The following is an 18,775-nucleotide window of genomic DNA, read 5'->3' as shown; positions in this document are numbered from 1 at the left end:
TGCTTCTCTAAATTTTTCTAAAGTAAATATTAGATGTACATGATGTTCCGTTTTAGGTTTGTAATCTGAAAATACTTATATTAAAGGATTCAACAAATTCATTCAGTATGTTATACTCTACAGTGACGAAATGGATCACAGCGATGCATGTGTTTATATGTCGAGTTTTGCATACATTTTTAAGTCTTATCCAGTTTATCATCCTACAAAGTACAAACTCTTAAATATCTAGTATTTAAATAAATACTTCTATTAAGGCTATAAAGTTTCTCCAAGAAGCATGTGAATGAATTATGCTTGCTTTCTTGTACAAACATTTTAGCTAATTTCGGCGCACGATCATACCCTTCGTAATCAAATTGTACATAGCTTGATAATTTTGTATATTAAATTTTCTTTTTACATCAAAATATATAAATTCCTAATCCATGTCCTTGTAAAATATACTTTATATGCATGTTCATGTTTGAGAGGACTATAATAGTAAACGGAAAATCGGTATTTTCATACCTCAGCTAAGGGATATGTTGAATTCATATCCCAACTTTGATATTGAGCAAATCTATACATTATGTTCAATAATATTCAAATTCACGACACCAACTTGTAAAACTGTGTTGAATCATACACAAGCCGTTAACGGCTGCTTACGTGGAAGCCACGTAAGAAACGACGTCGTTTTGAGAAACAAATTAAAGGGCTTGTTTTGGCTAAAACGACGTCGTTTAAATCTTCTTCTTCCTCTTTTCTTTCTTTCCTCGATCGAGCGTTGAATTAATTAATGTGGATTTTTGTTGGCAATGCAGATTGTTATCGTCCGAGGACGTTTAATGTGTTGTTCCCAGAATATAGAAGCAGATCAAACACACATATCAAGGAGAAACTCACTTAATGATTTCTCCTTCTTCAACGTTAGAACAAATAGTAAAATGATATAGACTTGCTTTGAGCAATCTCCTAAGACAGAATTTCGTCCCTACTGTGGTGTAAGTAGTTAAGTGGACGTTTATCTTCAGGATTCAACTATCGATCTCCGGATTACACACCTCCGGAGATCCTAGCAAACTATACTCTGTTTTTCTTTCAGATTTTTACGACTATGTTTTTGTTTTAGAAATTTACAGGAAGAAGAAGAAGAGACGAAACTGTTATATCTCGTTTATGTCATGTGATGTGTTTATATATTACCCCAAACGTTGTTTTTACAACTGACGTATATGTCTTTTCTAATCGACGCATACAAAGAGTGAAAATACGTGTATGTTCACTTATAGACACATGTTCTTTTCTTAGTTTAATTTAATTAAATCAAATTAATTAAACAATACTCTATTATAATCGACAGCGGTTTCTCGGCGGAGCAGAATCCATTCACACCTAAAGCATCTCTAGTCCGTTACTGGAACAAAGAGATCCGTAGCGAATCTCCCAGATCGGAGTTTTTAATCTCCAAAGCCTCGCCACTCAACGTCGTCGACTCAACCACTTTCTCCAAACCCGCCACCACCAACTCGCTCCCAACTCGGTTTCCCGATTTCTGCTCCGCCGCTAACATCTTCTGTTTCCCCGATTTAGGAACGAGTCTCGAGAAACACGACGAAGATGTCAAGTTCTCCACTTACGACCAAAAGAACTTCACTAACTATGGTAGTGGTCGTCCCGAAGGAGACGAATCGTTCAAGTACTACGCCAAAGACGGAAACGTCGTAACAGACTCATTCCGGAGATACAGCCATAACAGCGCAGCACACGACGATAAGTTCACCGTCTACGGGGAAAACAGCAATGTCATCGACCAAGGATTCAACGTTGTCGACATTGTTATGTTCTCTCAAATGAGAAAACCCCTAAATTATGAAAACCTCAAGAGTCGAGATTTACCAATGGAACAAGCCTTTTATTTTGTTTCTCAAAACGACGTCGTTTCTTACGTGGCTTCCACGTAAGCAGCCATTAACGGCTTGTGTATGATTCAACACAGTTTTACAAGTTGGTGTCGTGAATTTGAATATTATTGAACATAATGTATGAATTTGTTCAATGTCAAAATTGGGGTAGGAATTCAACATACCCCTTAGCTGGGGTATGAAAATACCTATTTTCCAATAATAAATGTATACAAAAAAAAAAAATTGAAAGCTCCACTTATGGAAATCAAAGCTGAAAAGATAATAGTTGCGTCTACTAATTATGCTTCTTACTAAAACTGTAAAAAAAAAACACGTACATAGATGTGATATTACACATCATGTATGTATGGACATGCGCATAGAATGTTTTATAAGGTGTTAAGTCGTAACAACGAATAACCATGCATAACTAGGAAGTAGGAAGCGTAGATCGAATTTGCGTCAGTTGTATACTTGTACGCATATGTATATGTATATCCGGTGATTGGTATCAAACCAGTTAAACTGCCGCGCGCCTGGCCATTGTTCTGGTTCATTATTTTTTGACAGGAGATATCAAATTCCTTTTTTGTAGTGAACTTCACATTTGAAATAAGAATGAGACTTTCTCCAAAAAAAAAAGAAAAAAAGAATGGAAAATACATCTCTTTTTTTTTCCTTATATTTGACGATTTGTTCCCCAAAATCAATTGGGAAGAAGAGCAAATAATTTACTTAACCTTCACGCTTTCCATTTATTACACTCTGCTTTTTGAACTGCCATTTTACTATTCCAATGCCTCTTTCACTACTCTTCCTTTTATCTACACTCAATTTCTAGTTAATTCTTTTTAAAAAGGAACATAATTCATTCATAATAATAAAATACTTAATATAGGCTTTCTAGATCAATCATACGAACTCAAGATAACTCCACTTCTACATAAGAATTTTTTTTTTCTATATAAGATTTTTATTTTGTTAATAATCTCTCGCATAAGCTTAATAATCTCATTCACGGGGTTCTGAAGAACTTAAGTTATTTTTCGTTGTCCATTAGAATTGTTGTCTTCGCCCCCCATTATCGAACTTGTGAGACCATTATATATAGTTATGTGATGTGGTAAACCGTAGTTAATTATGCAGATTACCAGTCTAGCTCTGTTTACCGTCTAATTTGATTATTCCACTTAATCTGCCGTCAATATTCATAATGCCCAAAGAAAATAAGAATATTAATTTTAGTTTTACAGTCTAAATATAACGAAAAAAAAATACAAATGTACTATGTAAAAAGAACGTCATAGAGAATCTTAGAAGGTCCTACAAACCCAAACCCCAAATGAAACCCCCCCTTCTATAAATTACAGTTCTTCATCTCACACAAAAGAACATTTCTCCAAAAGTAAAACATATATCTTCTCACACTCTTTTAGTCGTCTCTCCACTCTTTTAAAAACATTTTCTATAATCATCCATAAAAAAAATGGAGTCCCATCCTCGCAACCAAACCGATCAGTCCAAGCAGATCATCCTCGTACACGGTCCCATCATCATCGGAGCCGGCCCTTCCGGTCTCGCCACGTCAGCATGTCTCTCAAGCCGTGGAGTCCCTTCTCTGATCCTAGAGCGTTCTGATTCAATAGCATCTCTATGGAAATCTAAAACCTATGACCGGCTCAAACTCCATCTCCCAAAACACTTTTGCCGGTTACCCCTCTTGGATTTCCCTGAAAATTTTCCAAAATACCCTTCCAAAAACGAGTTCTTGGCCTACCTTGAGTCCTACGCTTCGCACTTCCGCATCATCCCGAGGTTCAAAGCGGACGTCCAAAAAGCGTCATTCGATTCATCTTCCGGTTTCTGGAGAGTAAAGACTCTTGATAACACGGAGTATCTCTCGAAATGGCTTGTGGTGGCCACTGGTGAGAACGCAGATCCATGCTTCCCGGAGATTCCAGGTATAAAGAAGTTTTCCGGCGGGAAAATCGTTCACGCAAGTGAATACAAAAGCGGCGAAGAGTTCCGGCGTCAGAAAGTTTTGGTCGTCGGATGTGGAAATTCCGGTATGGAAATTAGTTTAGACCTCGTCCGACATAACGCCTCTCCTCATCTTGTTGTCCGAAACACCGTAAGTAAAAAAACATGTTTAATTTTTTAGATTTCTCTGTCGGTAATTCTCTCCCATTCTTTTATGTAAACAAATGAGATGATACAATTATTTTACTTACGTACGTAGGTTCATGTGTTGCCAAGGGAGATACTTGGGCTATCAACATTTGGAGTTGGGATGACACTTCTCAAATGCTTACCCTTAAGGCTCGTTGACAAGTTCTTGTTGTTGATGGCCAATCTTTCGTTTGGAAATACCGACCGGTTAGGTCTTCGCCGGCCGAAAACGGGTCCGCTTGAGCTAAAAAATGTCACCGGAAAAAGTCCGGTTCTCGACGTTGGAGCTATGTCTCTCATCAGATCTGGCAAGATTCAGGTGACTTTAAGTTTTCAACTATATCGTCTCTTTCTATTTAATTTAATCTTGTTCTCTTTTTATGATTTGAGTGACAAAATTTTGCGTGCCTAGAGCGGGCAACTTTTAGTAATTATTTGTTTATATCTTATAACTCTGTATAGCCCACAAGATAATACTATTTGTATTAGCCAACTTTCTAAAAGAACCGTGTTAATATTGTGGAAAACTACAAAAGAATTAGTTTTAAATTGTTAGCTTATTAAAATGTTTTAGTAGTCCTTGAGAATGTTTCCTTTATTCTCTTGATGACAGAAAAAAGTTATTTTTTGTTTGTATTATTTTCTGTTTATTTATGCTTCCGTAAACCAGTTTTCTTTCCGTCTTCAATCTTCATGATTTTATAAACCATGCATGCATGTTTCTAATTAAGCTAATCGTTTCTCTATTTCTTTCTTAAGAAAATACTATATATATATATATATACCTAATATATAAAAGATATACCTAATATTGGTGATTTGCTTATGTAACCAAAAAAATGAAGATAATGGAAGGTGTAAAGGAAATCACAAAAAATGGAGCAAAGTTTATGGATGGTCAAGAAAAGGATTTTGACTCTATCATATTTGCCACTGGTTACAAAAGCAACGTATCTACTTGGCTTCAGGTAATGCATATATGCTTCCACATATCTCTCTAATAACTCCCCCCCACTCATCCTAAAAAAAATAAAAAAACTCATGAATAATTTATTAATTAGGGAAGTGATTTCTTCACGGAAGAAGGGATGCCGAAAACGCCGTTTCCTAACGGCTGGAGAGGAGGGAAAGGATTGTACACAGTTGGTTTTACGAGGAGAGGACTCCTTGGGACGGCGTCTGACGCCGTTAAGATCGCTGGCGAAATTGGTGACCAGTGGAGAGACGATGATATCATGGGGCCTATCAGGAATTTGTGCAGTTCCCATTTTGTTTTTTTCTCTAATTCCTAATTTTCCTTTTTTCAGTTTTTTTTTTCTTAAATTGTTGTTTTTTTTTTTGTTTTTAATCCTTTACAGTTTACACTACCACCTAGTTTTGTTGTACGTTGTAAATCGAAGAAATAACTTGTCAATGGTTAGGGGTTATTGTGTGAATATCAGCTTTTGTATACTAGTCAGTGAGTGTTTGTCGAAAATACAAGTCTATCTCGGAAGATCAAATAATAATCCCATGGTACTAATAGTATTTATAGAAATTCAAACTAAATATTAAAATGTGAATGTAAGAGAGACAAATGGATATGTAATATATATATAGAGAGATGCAGACGTAAGGAAGAGAAGGAGGGAAGGTGGCACTGATTTGTCACTGAAATGAGAATCAATAGAGCTGACACTATCTTCTGCTATCACCGCATGGACGATCTCTTTCTACCTAAATGACACATCGCTCTCTCTCTCTCTCTGCCGCCATGAGAGACTCTGTGCACATTACACACACGCGCGCATATTTCTAATAAGTGATATAACTTCTTTTAGGGTATCAGTTTAGTAATGTTACCCAATATACAACTTCATTCACTCAAGTGACCTAAGCAATTGTCATTGTATTCACATCTGAATCGATCATTAGTTGCAGTCACAAATGAGGTTTTCCATATATCTTTATTCTAATTAATATTAATGGCTTTGCGCAAACAATTTGCTAGTAAAACTATCCGTGGAAAAAGACATTCCTTAAATATCTGATAAAAGGTTGTTTTAATTTTCTTTTAACCTATCTAACTTAATACTAATTACAGTAGTTGTATATTGAATTTATATTTTAATGTAAACTCCCTCGAGATCGGATTATAATGTCATTACTATTTTTTTCAAAGATGTATGAAGAGAGAATAATTAAAGAAAACAATACGAAAAAAATCAATGATATTTGAGGGCATTGAATTCGAGAAACGTTATGACACGCATCCATGCATACTTACTTACGTTAACTATGCTCAGACACTTACGTCACTCTTTTGATTTCCTTATTTTATGCTCTTTCATTTTAAAGAAATAATATAAAATAAAAAATTCTTATGGTTAGGGGCTTTGTCCTACTGACCATGTTGCAGGCACACTGTCAATTTTCAGATTTGACATTTCTCTTTGCATGTTAAGTATGTCATCGCTCCCTTGCCTCGCTAGTCGCTAGTCGCTACTACCTTCTGTGTTTAATACTCCAAATCTCTCTATAACTAATTTTCATCTTTTAATTTAGTCGTTTTAATTGCGTTTAATTACAGTCATTCTCTACCTACTTTAACTTTTCCCGTGTTTTGTTTGACTATATAGTACTACTAATTACTATTGGACTGATCAATCACTAATTAATGCTAGTAAAAGAAATCATCTGGCCAGAAAAAAAGAACTGAAGATGGAATCAAAATTTTCCTTTTGCACGTATAAGAGAGTTTGTTTTTATTCAAAGAAAATTTGTAGTAACAAAACCTTAAGTCAGATATAAGAAATACGATAATCAGAGATATTAACAAGAACTGATTTTGTAGTATATCATTATTGTGAAACTAATAAACAGAAATTATTATAATTAATTAAGCATGTAAAAATAGTTCTTCAAAAAAGACCAGTGAGTAAAGTACAATGGTTTTCATATATATACCTAGTGAATATATTTTAATTGCATGTTCCTCACCGTTTAATTTCAATATGTGTCAAAATTTGGCTACTCTTCTATATATATGTTCTTTTTCGTTTGGCTTATTAGTATACATCGAGCAATTTCTGAATTTCTATAGGTAATTAGTAGGGGATCAAACTAATAGACAAATAAAAGAGAGTAAAGTTTCCAATATTTTTAGGATTTCGTAGATGCACATATATATAAGTGATAAGTATACGTCTACAGTTGTCTGTTGCTATCACTACAAGAAAACATGCAGTTTGAGACTACAGTTTATGACTCTTTTTTTGGTCACAAATAATTGTAACGTTTTTGGGACGAATTTATAACTAATAGAAGACTACATAAACAATGGTTGCAAAACAGTCCCAAAATTACTACAAACAGTTGTAGTCTCCAAATCGTCTCATATTTGTGACTATTATAAGACTATTATAAGACTATATCATTGTAATCCTAAAATAATCGTAAATTGTGACGAATTAGAGACGCTTTTTATGGTCGGGAGTTTCAGTCACAAAAGTAGTCCCAAATTTGCTACTTATTTGTGACTTTAGGTATTTTCTTTATATCAATTTTTTACTCATTAATTTAAGAAATATTTTTTATAATTCTACGAGTGATTGCCGAATCATATATTTTTTCTTTTTCTTTTTGGAGGCTTTAATTTTTTTTTGTTTGTCTCACAAAATAGTGTCGCAAAACGGTCACATTTTGAGACTATTTTGTTAATTATTTGTGACTATTTTGTGATTACTTTGCTACTAACACCTGAGATTGTGACGAATTTGCTTCTTTTTACTAACTTCTAATAATTGTTTATGTATATTCAACAATAAAGAATTATAAAATTTGTGAATGTATTTATTTCTACATTGGTATGAATCACTCTAGACAATGAATCATCATTATATCAAAAAGAAATATAATTTCAAATGTTTAGGAAAAAATATTTGCAACTTACATAACATGTATAAGTATTACATGTGATTTCTATATCTTGTTTGTGATTGTTTTGTAATTTCTAACTTTACTTACTATATCAAGTTTTTACTTATTACACTCATAGATAGTAGTTATAATTCTTAATATGAGTGCTTGTAAAATCATTTGCAAAATTTTGTGGCCCTTAAACTTAAAATTTGATATGTATAAGTTTGTGATTCATAGAATAAGGTCACAAAACAGTTACACTTTGCGACTATTGTACTAATACGGTCACATATTTGCGACTAGTTTGCCACCACTTTGCTACTAACACATGAGATTGTGACGAATTTGCTACTTTTTACCAAGGCCTAACGAATTTATTTATATATTCAACAATAAAGAATTGTAAAATATGTTAAGTTATTTGTTTCTACATAGATATGAACTATTTTAGACACTCAATCATTCTAATACCCAAAACACTTTAATTTCCAATGTTTAGAAAATATATTTGCAACTTACATATATAACATGTATAAGTGTTACATGTGATTTTTATGTAATATTTGTGATTTTTATGTAATTTCTAATTACATTGAGAATTCTAATCTGAGTTGTAAAATCATTTGTAAATCTTTGTGGCCCTTCAACTTAAAATTTTATATGTATAATAAGTTTGGACTATAAGTGCTTTTGAATGCTTGTTACCAATTTTTGCTAGTCATTTTTTATTTTAATCATAATTATAAAACTCGAATAATGTAACTTATATATATATATATATATATATATTAAAAACAGAAATCCATCACTTTAAAAAAAACCAAAATGTTTTCTTTATAAATCTAATTGAAATCTAATAGATCAAAATTTAAATCTAAATCAATTCTAATACTTTATAAATCCATACCCCCAATATCTAAATTATAACATAAAATGAAATCAAATTACCAAAATTTATCAAAGAAAAAAGGGGAAAATTTCTCATTGGCTATTCTTAAATGGCAAAGATTGTCATTAGTTTATTATCCACCATTGATGAAGTCAATCCAACGGACAGAAATCATCTTCTTTTCTCCTTCCCTTCTACTCATCGTGTCTTTCCCTTTCTTTCTAAAGAAAATCAATTTTTGTTTTCTCTCTTTTCCTCATCTTCTCTCTTTGTCGCCTTCTCCTCTGAAGATACCAAAGGAGCAGAGTTAAACGTGGTTTCTATACCGGCCGTCGGATCTAATACAGCAACCGCGTCAGTGTAGACGGTGGAAACAAGTTTGTCTCTTTTTCTCTCTCCGTTCTTAATCTGTTTCTGAACCCATCGTTGCTGAGAATAGATCTGGAGAAATTCTATGTGTTTTAATTATTTATTTGATTTGTACTTTAGGTCTCAACCACAGATCTGAAGAATCAGTGTCAACAACGACTTCAGAGGTGTTGAATCTGAAGACCCTATTGTCAACGACGACGTCAGAGGTGGTGGATCTGAAGATCCCAGTGTCAACGATGTCGGAGATGATGGTGGTTGCTCGCACCGTTTACCACCACCACTACATTTCGAATCTTCTGCCAGTTCACCATCAATACATCTCGATTTCTGCACAGTCGCATCTCTGGCACTCCGGTCGCCGCCACCGTTTTGTTCTCCGTCGCTGTAATAATACATCTCCGGCAGTTGCCAATCTATAGATATAGTTATATAGATATATTGTATATATATAATGAATTTACGAAAGAAATAAAAACTACTTTTAATTTCATTTTCTTGTATAAATTTTTATTTTTTTTTTTTACTTTTTTTTATGTAGTTTGTCGCAAAAGGGTCAGGAATATATGACTACATATTGATCTTAATGTAGTCGCAAATTTAAGACATAAAATGAGGTCACATAGTGGTCAGTATTTTGTGACTATATCGGGACCAATAAATTTTGCGACCAAATTTTAACGACTATTCAAAACAGTCACAAAATAGTCATATATAGTGCATTTGCGACCATTTTAGGACGATTTTTGGAGTCCCAAACAGCTTGTTTTCTTGTAGTGTATAGAAATTATAGGGATATAATAGTGATGTAAGATTAAGGTATGGACCACGAGGGGAGTTAGATTCGAGATAAATACTCATGATCCGATGAACCGTACCTTCCCTATTGCATACTTAAGTTGGCATGCACTTGTACTAATCAATACACACTGCATATATATATATTATGTATAGATGCATGGGGATTTGCCATGCAAAGAAACAAATGCACTTCTCTTACTCACGTATCATATGTAGCCATATATGTGAAACTTGTGAAAACGTGTGAGTCAAAATTTGAAATTAGTATTTATGTCATTATATGTACATATGATGACAAAAGCAAAGCTTTCATCAGAATAGACTTGTCGTGTCCTCTGCCATTCAGCATGCTCCGTCTAAATTTACTCTTAGATTGCTATATGCTCGTTTTTTCTTGGTGATCGTTCAATGACCAACAATACTAGATTCAATTTTATTTCGAAGTTTTAAAATGTTCAAAATCATCATTCAATTTTGACTATAATTATGCAATTTGATTACAATATAATGATTAAAATGAATAAACGACTTAATTTTAGGCAGTTCCAGTAATTTTTAGTAAACTCAACCCAGCGCTAGTTTAAAGAGATTTATACAAGGTTTCATCGTTCTCTTATGTCATGTTAATACATCTAAATACTTGTAGTTAAGTTGTAAAACTGAAGCTTTTTTTTTTTTTTTTTTTTTTTTTTTNTGTAAAACTGAAGCTTAAAACTCAAGCTCACGCTTGCCTTGGTGCTTTGTACAGAGTTGTACTTTCCCAAATATCATATATAGCGTTTGCCACAAGTGGCTACAAGGTTTCAGCTTGTTATTCTTAGTTTTGTAGAGTATTAGGAAATGGATATAACTAGAATCAGGAGAAAGTTTTATGTGAATGTATACCTCATTGAATTTGATGCACTGTGTCCAAACAAAAAGAAGTATTGAAATATTTTAAACAACAAATTTGGTGTTTTTGTAGAAATGCCCATCAACTTAAAACTAAAATAATGTTTTTTTGGTCAAACAAACTAAAATAAAGTAAGTGGCCAAAAAGGAAAAAGAAAAAATATTGGTCTTAATCTCTTGCTAATGTATTATCTTAATCAACCCCTGAAAGGCTGAAACACATACAGTAATACAATTAGTTCTGTCATTTATCGTACGTCGTTCAAATTTCCACGGAAAACCCATGTCTAAATAGGGCTTAATTGTCTTCATGGCCCAACTATCTTTCTCCTTGAGTTTTTCTGTGATTGTGAGTCTACCTTAGACCATCCACAATGGTGTGGGACTTTTTTTGGTCCCCCACATTTAATACTAATATTTTGAGGGTTTCTTATTTTTAGTAGGAGCATTGGTGTGTATTTGGGTTTGGTCCCCCAAATAAAATAATATTATTTTGAAAGTTTAAAGATTAATTATTTAAAGAAAGAAAATACAAAAACATACAATTTAGAAATTAATAACATTAAAAATATAACATAAAAACATCAAAACCAAAACAAACATTTTATTCAACTCATAGAAATTTTAAAATCAAACTTCATTATCCGGAAGATGTCCAAAGTTTGTCCAAATATGCTCAATCAAATCATGTTTTAGTTGATCATGAGCTTGTTTATCCCGAAGTCTTGTTTGACGAGTAATCGTACTGCTGATATTTGAACCCACACCGGCGGCACCAACGGTAAATGTTTGATCCACATGTTCTCCGTGTTGAAATTCAGAAATAATGTTTCGGTAACTGTATGTATGTCGTTCGTCTTCGACAATCATATTATGGAGTATTATGCATGATCTTATTACATTTGCCATTTTGTTTTTATCCCATAAACGAGACGGATTTTTAATAACGGCGAATCTAGCTTGCAAGACTCCAAAGGCACGCTCAACATCTTTCCTAACAGCTTCTTGTTTTTTAGAAAAGAGAGATTTTTTCCTACCTTGTGGAAGTCGGATTGATTGAATAAAAGTTGCCCAATTTGGATAAATACCATCAGTGAGATAGTACGCCAAGTTGTACTCCCTTCCGTTGACAACAAAGTTGACTTCCGGAGCTTGACCGGTTATTATGTCATCAAAAACATTAGATCGATCAAGAATATTAAGATCGTTCATAGTACCTGGAGCTCCAAAAAAGGCATGCCATATCCAGAGGTCATACGAAGCTACTGCTTCCAACACAATTGTAGGTTTTCCGGTTGACCGTGAATACATGCCTTTCCAAGCCGTGGGACAATTCTTCCACCCCCAATGCATACAGTCAATGCTACCAATCATCCCGGGAAATCCACGCTGTTCATTCTGAAAGAGTAGTCTTTGTAGATCCTCCTGTGTAGGACGTCTTAAGTATTCATCTCCAAACACTTGGATGATGCCGGCGGTAAATTCGTGCAAACATTCTCGAGCTGTCGAAGCACCAATTCGGACATACTCGTCAACACTGTCAGACGAAGTACCATATGCCAATTGACGAATTGCTGCAGTACATTTTTGTATAGGTGAAAGACCAGCACGTCCGGTTGCATCCTGGCTTTGGCGGAAATATTGGATTTCGGTAGAGAGACGTTGCACAATTCGCATGAACAGTGGCTTGTGCATGCGAAACCGTTGCCGGAATAAATATTCTGGATATGTGGGAGTGTCACTAAAATAATCATTCCAAAGATTATTGTGGCCTTCTTCCCGGTTTCGCTCGATAAAAATCCTTTCTTGTGGCTGGTTTGGTTCGGGGATATTTTGGGAGACATCATAAATATTTTCTAAATAAGCATCAAAATGATCACTATCATCTGCTTGGTAGTGATAGTGATCATCATCTCCATGGTAATGATAATGGTTTGAAGATGATCCCATTTCAAGAGAAAGGAAAAGAAATGAAGAAATGACTTTGTATTAAAGAGAGAAGAAGAGAATGGAAGTTAAAGGAAGAGAGCGAGAGTATTTTGTTGCTTTGATCTTATTTGATGAAATGAGTTGCTACTTTGGTTATGAAGAAAGGAAGATAAAGAAATGACTTGTGTTGTTGGTTTGGTCGTGTTTGGTGTGAGTTATCATATATATAGTGGAGTTCCAGTTTGTAACCCGTGAGAGACCAAAACAAAAGAACATACATGATTACACCAACAACAAGTACCCGTGACAGAGACCAACACGTCCGTAGTCAAAATACATGTAATACCCGTGAGAGACCAAAACAAAACAACATACATGATAAGAAAACAACAAGTACCCGTGTAAATCATTACACCAACATGAACAAAATACATGTGAAAATGATGATTACACCTACAACCAGCAAATCAGTAAATTTTCTTAACTTATTTTCCTTACATATCTCATTAACTACATTCTCCAACCTTACCAGTTTCTGTTCAGTTGCGTTACTCTCATCATTGAACAAGGTTAAGTAATCTACCTTCTCAGCCATCACTTCATATCGTCTATCACTGTCCCTCAACTCCTCCATTACAGCCACATCCCACCACTTGTGAATATGCATCTCACCATCATCGACATTTGGACATGTGAAGAACCTGCAATAAATAAGGAGTTAGTACGTATACGAAACTTACACTTATACTTTATTTAAACTTATACTTCATCACATACCTTCTGTTGTAGCAGTTGGTTAAAAAAGGCTTCGCACCACAATAACATTCCTTCGGGAATCCATGCTCCACCTCCGGTTGAGGTGGGTATTGCCTAGACTCTGCTTCATCCATACGAATCAATGCATCTAGCTCTCTATCCGCAGTGTCCTCTGAGTACTTATCAGCCAGATCAGATGAAGAAGGCTGGGAATAGCTATAGTCGTGGCCCATGTCTTACGTAACCTGAAGATAAACAAGAAGAAGCAGATTAGACTTAGTACAACAATACACAATCTGATTAAGTTAGTTTATACAATAGCCGAGTTACTAGAAATTACAATAGCCGAGTACTAAAATAGACTTATATTAATTTAGATTGAAACAAGAAATACACAACTGAGCAAGAAATACTTAAACAGGAAATACAAATCAAACAACCAGGGAATACAAATCAAATACATAAGCCGAGTACTAAGCAAGAAAAACAAACAACAAACACATTCTATAATATCAGAAATACTGGGACACTATCTTGTTCATGATGATTTCTTCACTCGCACTCAAGGGTTCTTTTTTGGCTAGGAGAGTGTCTAGGATGGCCAGCTTCTGTAGTTTCTCCTTTTCAGCTAATTCCTCTTTCTTGACATCCCACATGCTCTTATACTCAGCAAGAGTCTTCACGTTTGTGGACTGAGCATTGTTCCTCTTCGCCTTGGCAGCCTTGATCCCTTCTGGCCTCTTCTCAGACTCCTCAACACTGCAGCTTGATGACTGCGAACCTTCACCAGCTTGTTTCCTCTTTGTTGCAGGCTGAGCTGGGGTCGTGTTAATAGTGTTAAGGGATAGAAATTTCTGCTCAAACCTTAAACGAAACCAACAATGTTCAAGGTTGAATCTCTTGTTATGGGCAGCGAAGTAGATATCATGTGCATTCTTCATGATATCATTTTCAGAATGACCAGAGCTGTTCTGTCTCTCCGCAGCTGCGAATGCGGCACAGAACTTGTTAGTATGGTCATTTATCTTGTGCCAACGCTGCTTGCAATGTGTCACCAGCATCTGTTCCCCACCGTTTCTAGCGTGAGGAGTGTCACAATAGTATTTTTGAATCCTGCTCCAGAAGCTTCCTCCCTTTTGTTGATTTGCAACGATGGGATCTTTTGAAGTGTTGAGCCATGCGGAGATCAAGACTTCATCATCAGCAGGTGTCCATGTCTTTCTCTCCTTGCGCTCTTTTGGTGTTTCTTGCGAGCTGTGAGGAGAAGGTTGGGAGCTGTGAGGAGAAGGTTGGGAGCTGTGAGGAGAAGGTTGTGAGCTCTGTCCAGAAGGTGGATAACTTTCCCAATGAAAGTTATCATTTAAACCACCTTCTTCTTGACTGTTAAGCAAGTTGAAGTAAGAAGAAGACTGAAAGAAGGGATTATTAGAATCCATAGGAAGAAACGGATAAGGAAGAGAAGGAATGCGAGGAGAAGAGAAGATAAGAGCAGAGAAGAGAAGCGGGTATAGAAGATGATCAATGCGAAGAGAAGAGAAGAGAAAAGCAGAGATTAGAAGCGGGTATAGAAGAGAAGGAATGCGAAGATAAGAGATGCGAGTATAGAAGAGAAGTGAATATCATTTACAAGTGAGAAAGGGAAGATAAATGAAAGAGATTTATGGTTTAAAACCTTACTTGCAATAACTATCAAAACTTAAAGACCAAACAACAAATGTCTAATCACAATTTATGACAAGTACACATTACAACTACCAAATTAAACAAGAAACTATGAACAAACAACACTAAAATTAAATACAACCAACTACACAACAATGCTACCAATTTATTACAAGTAAACATTACAACTACCAAATGAGAAACCTAAAAAAAAACACAACCATACGAATCAATGCGAGACATCATACGAATGACATTGTTAAAAAAATTTATCCAAAAATCATACGAATGACAATGACTATCTTAATCAACCAAAAGTTGTATCAAAATCAATGTCAAAAACATTTTACCAACCATACCAATGACACAACAATCACCAAATTGAAAACCTTGATAAAAAAAAATTTAACCTATCTCAATGTTAAAAAAATAGACCGAGACACAAAGATGATGATCCTTTAACATTTAAGAAAAAAAAACCAAAGTTTAACGATACTCAATGTTTTAAAAAAATTTTGACCAAGACACAAACATGTTTATAAGATCAACAACTACAGCAAAGGACAAACGACACAGACACAACTCGATCTTCACACAGAGACATAACGATCCATCGAACAAATGAAAAAAACAAAAAAAACACCAAAGAAACATAACCTAAATCATTTACCCTAATTCAATATCCCTAAATCAATAACCCTAATTCAATAACCCCAATTAATTAACCCTAATTGAATAACCCTAATTCAATTACCCTAATTCGCAAACCCTAATTATCTAACCCTAATTCGATAATCCCAAATCCCTAACCCTAATTCGATAATCGGCGCCAATCAAGGTTAAATCTCATGTAGTGGGAAGAAGACTAACCTTATTTAGACGGATATCATCGGGAGAGAAGCTCGAACCGCCGGACAAGCTTCGGGTGACAGGGACAGATCGCTTCGGGAGAGAAGATCGAACCGCTGGACGTCTTAGGTATTGAAGATCGGACCGGCTTCGGATGCGACAGAAGATCGGCTTCGTTAATCTGGCAAGATTTTCCGGTGAAAAGAACAGAACGTCGTGGAGGATCGAATCGCCTTCGTGGTCGCCGTCAAGAGGGAGAAGAAAGAACTCGGGATGATTTTGTCTCCCGAATACATTTTTTTTAGACCTAGCTTATTCGAGAACAAATCACACGGCTACACGTGGCGAAGAGGACGGTAAAAAAACGTCCCCAAATAAGAACCGTTTTTCAGATATTGGGCTTTTTTCATTTAAATTTAAATCCAATAAATATTGGGGACGGGCCAAATCCACGCCATTGTGGATGGTCTTAGCATCGACGTTTTTTGGTAACGTCAGCAACATTACATCCAATCTAAGCATATAATATTCATATTAATTAATAGCATCCTCAGCAACACATATGAACTATTTCAAGTTTTTAAGTGATTCAAGAACATTATATATATAAGTCATGCATGTAAGTAAACTTTTTAATCAATTAATGAATATATATATATATATATATATATATATATATATATATATATTTGGTTGAAACTCTCTTGGGATAACAGAGTAGGCTTTTATACAAATACTTCTCACTGCAAACTTGTACAGGCAGGAAAATTACAAATTATATATTCCGAGACAAATCTGTTTGAATGTAATAAAATATGAAGGTTTTAATAAAAGCCTGTAATTACATGCACAAGTGCACAACAAAGATCTTGACGACCGCAAAGTTTGAGAAATTTTGGTTGACCGCTAGTCCATGTCTGACAGCTTTCATTGTTTGTAGCCTTGTAGCCTGTAGCTGTAAGGGTCATCATGAGAACAGGAATTTGACTTATTGAACAAAGTCTTGATATTTCTCCTACAAATGCAACCTCTAAAAAATCATGTCGATCACTCATTTACCTTATTGAATTGGTGTTATGCAAAAGCCCTTTTTTTTATGGATTTGAGATTTAATGTTGGGCCGTGGTTATATGAGTTTTTTTTTTGGGTCGATGGATCATTGTACGTCATTCGTTTTGTTAATGTCGGAGAAGATTGAAGTTTTTTGTTTTTTTTTCCAGTAACAAAGAATTCCGTAGTAAATAAAATCTCAAGAAGGATCTAAGAAAATCTCAAGAAATATCTTGCACACACACCACTATCTCATGAATTTGTATACTACTACTAATAATAATAATAATCCTTGGTTATGTCTTGTATTAGTAAAAAAGAAGCACATATATTTACTTTTTTTTTTTTCTTTTAGGATTTTAAAACTCTTTGTTTTCTTATGAATCTTTAGAAATCCTCAACTCACTACAAAAAAACAGGTATGTTATATCATTTATTTTGTATTTTTGCATTACTTATAAATAATACAAAAGAATTTTACATCACTTATAGAAATGATACTCACATTGCTGATGCAAATAATTAACATCAATTTATTATCAACTGATGCAAAACTTTTTTTTTGTATCGGTTGTTATAATTGATAGTAATAATGTGTCAATTACCAATAAATGATACTACGTTTTCTATCAATTTGAAAAAGTGATGTTACTATTAGTGTCAGTTGTAATAATTGATGTCAATTATTTATATCACTTCTAAATAAATGATGTTAAATTTATATCACTTATGAATAAGTGATGTCAATTTTTTATATCACTTACCAATAACTGATGTTAAACTTAGTATCAATTTTGAAAAATGATTTAATAGTTGTATCATTTACAATAACCGATTTAATATTTGTATCATTTCAACTATCTGATTTAAAATTATTACCATCACTTGTATATAATTGATATGAAATTTACATTAGTTTAAATAATTGATTCTAAAAATTATATCGCTTCTTGAAAGCGACTAAAAAAATAGTTTTCAAATAATTTATAAATTGATTTTTATTTAAAATATTAATTATTTGAAAATCAATTCAATATGAAATAATTAATAAAATAAAAACAAGAATGAAATTACTAATTAAAGTACTGGAAAGCAAATTACAGAAATCATCCTAATAAGTTTTCCAAATGCATAAAAACAAAATAAACCAAAGTTGCTAAGAAATTTGGATAAACTTCTGTGTTGACTATGAAATGAATACTTACGTAAATACCATTTACCTGGGGATTAGGTACATTTGATATGTTTAGCAATGCTGGATTAGGTATGTTAGCAAAAGCTGTTGCCCATACAGTTGCCTGGATGTTTAGTTTAATTAGTATATTAGTTTTATATAATCAATTTACAATAAAATAATTCAGCTTATTAAATTGTGTATATTACCTGTTCACCGGTTGAAGTACCAAGTATTTGTTGGATGAATGTACTCATTGCCTTTACCTGAGTTCCTAACTCTTTCACTTTTCCCTTCAGCTGAACAACCATTTCAGAATTTTCTACATCTGCTCTAGCCACATTTGAGCGTTTTCCTAATTTTGAAGGTGTGGGTCCACGACCAACACAACGTACTCGTCCTGGACGCTCTGGACCAAACACTTGAGCATATTCATCATCTAGACTA

At 34.2% G+C, this 18,775-nt stretch overlaps 3 protein-coding genes and 1 long non-coding RNA gene across 4 annotated transcripts; 2 read left to right on the top strand and 2 right to left on the bottom strand.

Annotated features, from left to right (window-relative positions):
* On the top strand, positions 1,218-1,946 carry LOC104720014 (polygalacturonase 1 beta-like protein 3). Its single transcript, XM_010437989.1, has 2 exons — positions 1,218-1,246; positions 1,346-1,946. Exons 1-2 carry the CDS (start codon positions 1,218-1,220, stop codon positions 1,944-1,946), a joined length of 630 nt encoding a protein of 209 aa, XP_010436291.1.
* LOC104716924 (probable indole-3-pyruvate monooxygenase YUCCA1) lies at positions 3,246-5,545 on the top strand. Its single transcript, XM_010434400.2, has 4 exons — positions 3,246-4,020; positions 4,129-4,377; positions 4,904-5,026; positions 5,120-5,545. The coding sequence occupies exons 1-4, from the start codon at positions 3,376-3,378 to the stop codon at positions 5,348-5,350; spliced, it is 1,248 nt and encodes a 415-aa protein (XP_010432702.1). The 5' UTR covers positions 3,246-3,375; the 3' UTR covers positions 5,351-5,545.
* Positions 13,103-13,707, bottom strand: LOC104716923. Its single transcript, XR_756162.1, has 2 exons — positions 13,615-13,707; positions 13,103-13,538 (listed from the first exon to the last, which is right to left on the bottom strand). It is a non-coding gene; the product is annotated as an uncharacterized LOC104716923 (long non-coding RNA).
* Positions 14,106-15,029, bottom strand: LOC104720013 (glutathione S-transferase T3-like). Its single transcript, XM_010437988.1, has one exon. The coding sequence runs from the start codon at positions 15,027-15,029 to the stop codon at positions 14,106-14,108; it is 924 nt and encodes a 307-aa protein (XP_010436290.1).

The sequence above is a fragment of the Camelina sativa genome, chromosome 10 (genome assembly GCF_000633955.1).
Source record: "Camelina sativa cultivar DH55 chromosome 10, Cs, whole genome shotgun sequence".
NCBI classification, from domain to species: domain Eukaryota; kingdom Viridiplantae; phylum Streptophyta; class Magnoliopsida; order Brassicales; family Brassicaceae; genus Camelina; species Camelina sativa.
Note: the sequence above shows the minus strand (reverse complement) of the source record. Positions and strands in the feature narration are given on the sequence as shown.

Excerpts from the sequence above, each read along its gene's own strand:
- LOC104716924 (XM_010434400.2), top strand. The coding sequence starts at position 3,376 with ATGGAGTCCCATCCTCGCAACCAAACCGATCAGTCCAAGCAGATCATC. Across the intron at positions 4,021-4,128 it reads ATCTTGTTGTCCGAAACACC|GTTCATGTGTTGCCAAGGGA; the intron begins GTAAGTAAAAAA and ends TTACGTACGTAG. Across the intron at positions 4,378-4,903 it reads TCAGATCTGGCAAGATTCAG|ATAATGGAAGGTGTAAAGGA; the intron begins GTGACTTTAAGT and ends AAAAAAATGAAG.
- LOC104720013 (XM_010437988.1), bottom strand. The coding sequence starts at position 15,029 with ATGGATTCTAATAATCCCTTCTTTCAGTCTTCTTCTTACTTCAACTTG.
- LOC104720014 (XM_010437989.1), top strand. The coding sequence starts at position 1,218 with ATGTCTTTTCTAATCGACGCATACAAAGA. Across the intron at positions 1,247-1,345 it reads CTAATCGACGCATACAAAGA|CGGTTTCTCGGCGGAGCAGA; the intron begins GTGAAAATACGT and ends TATAATCGACAG.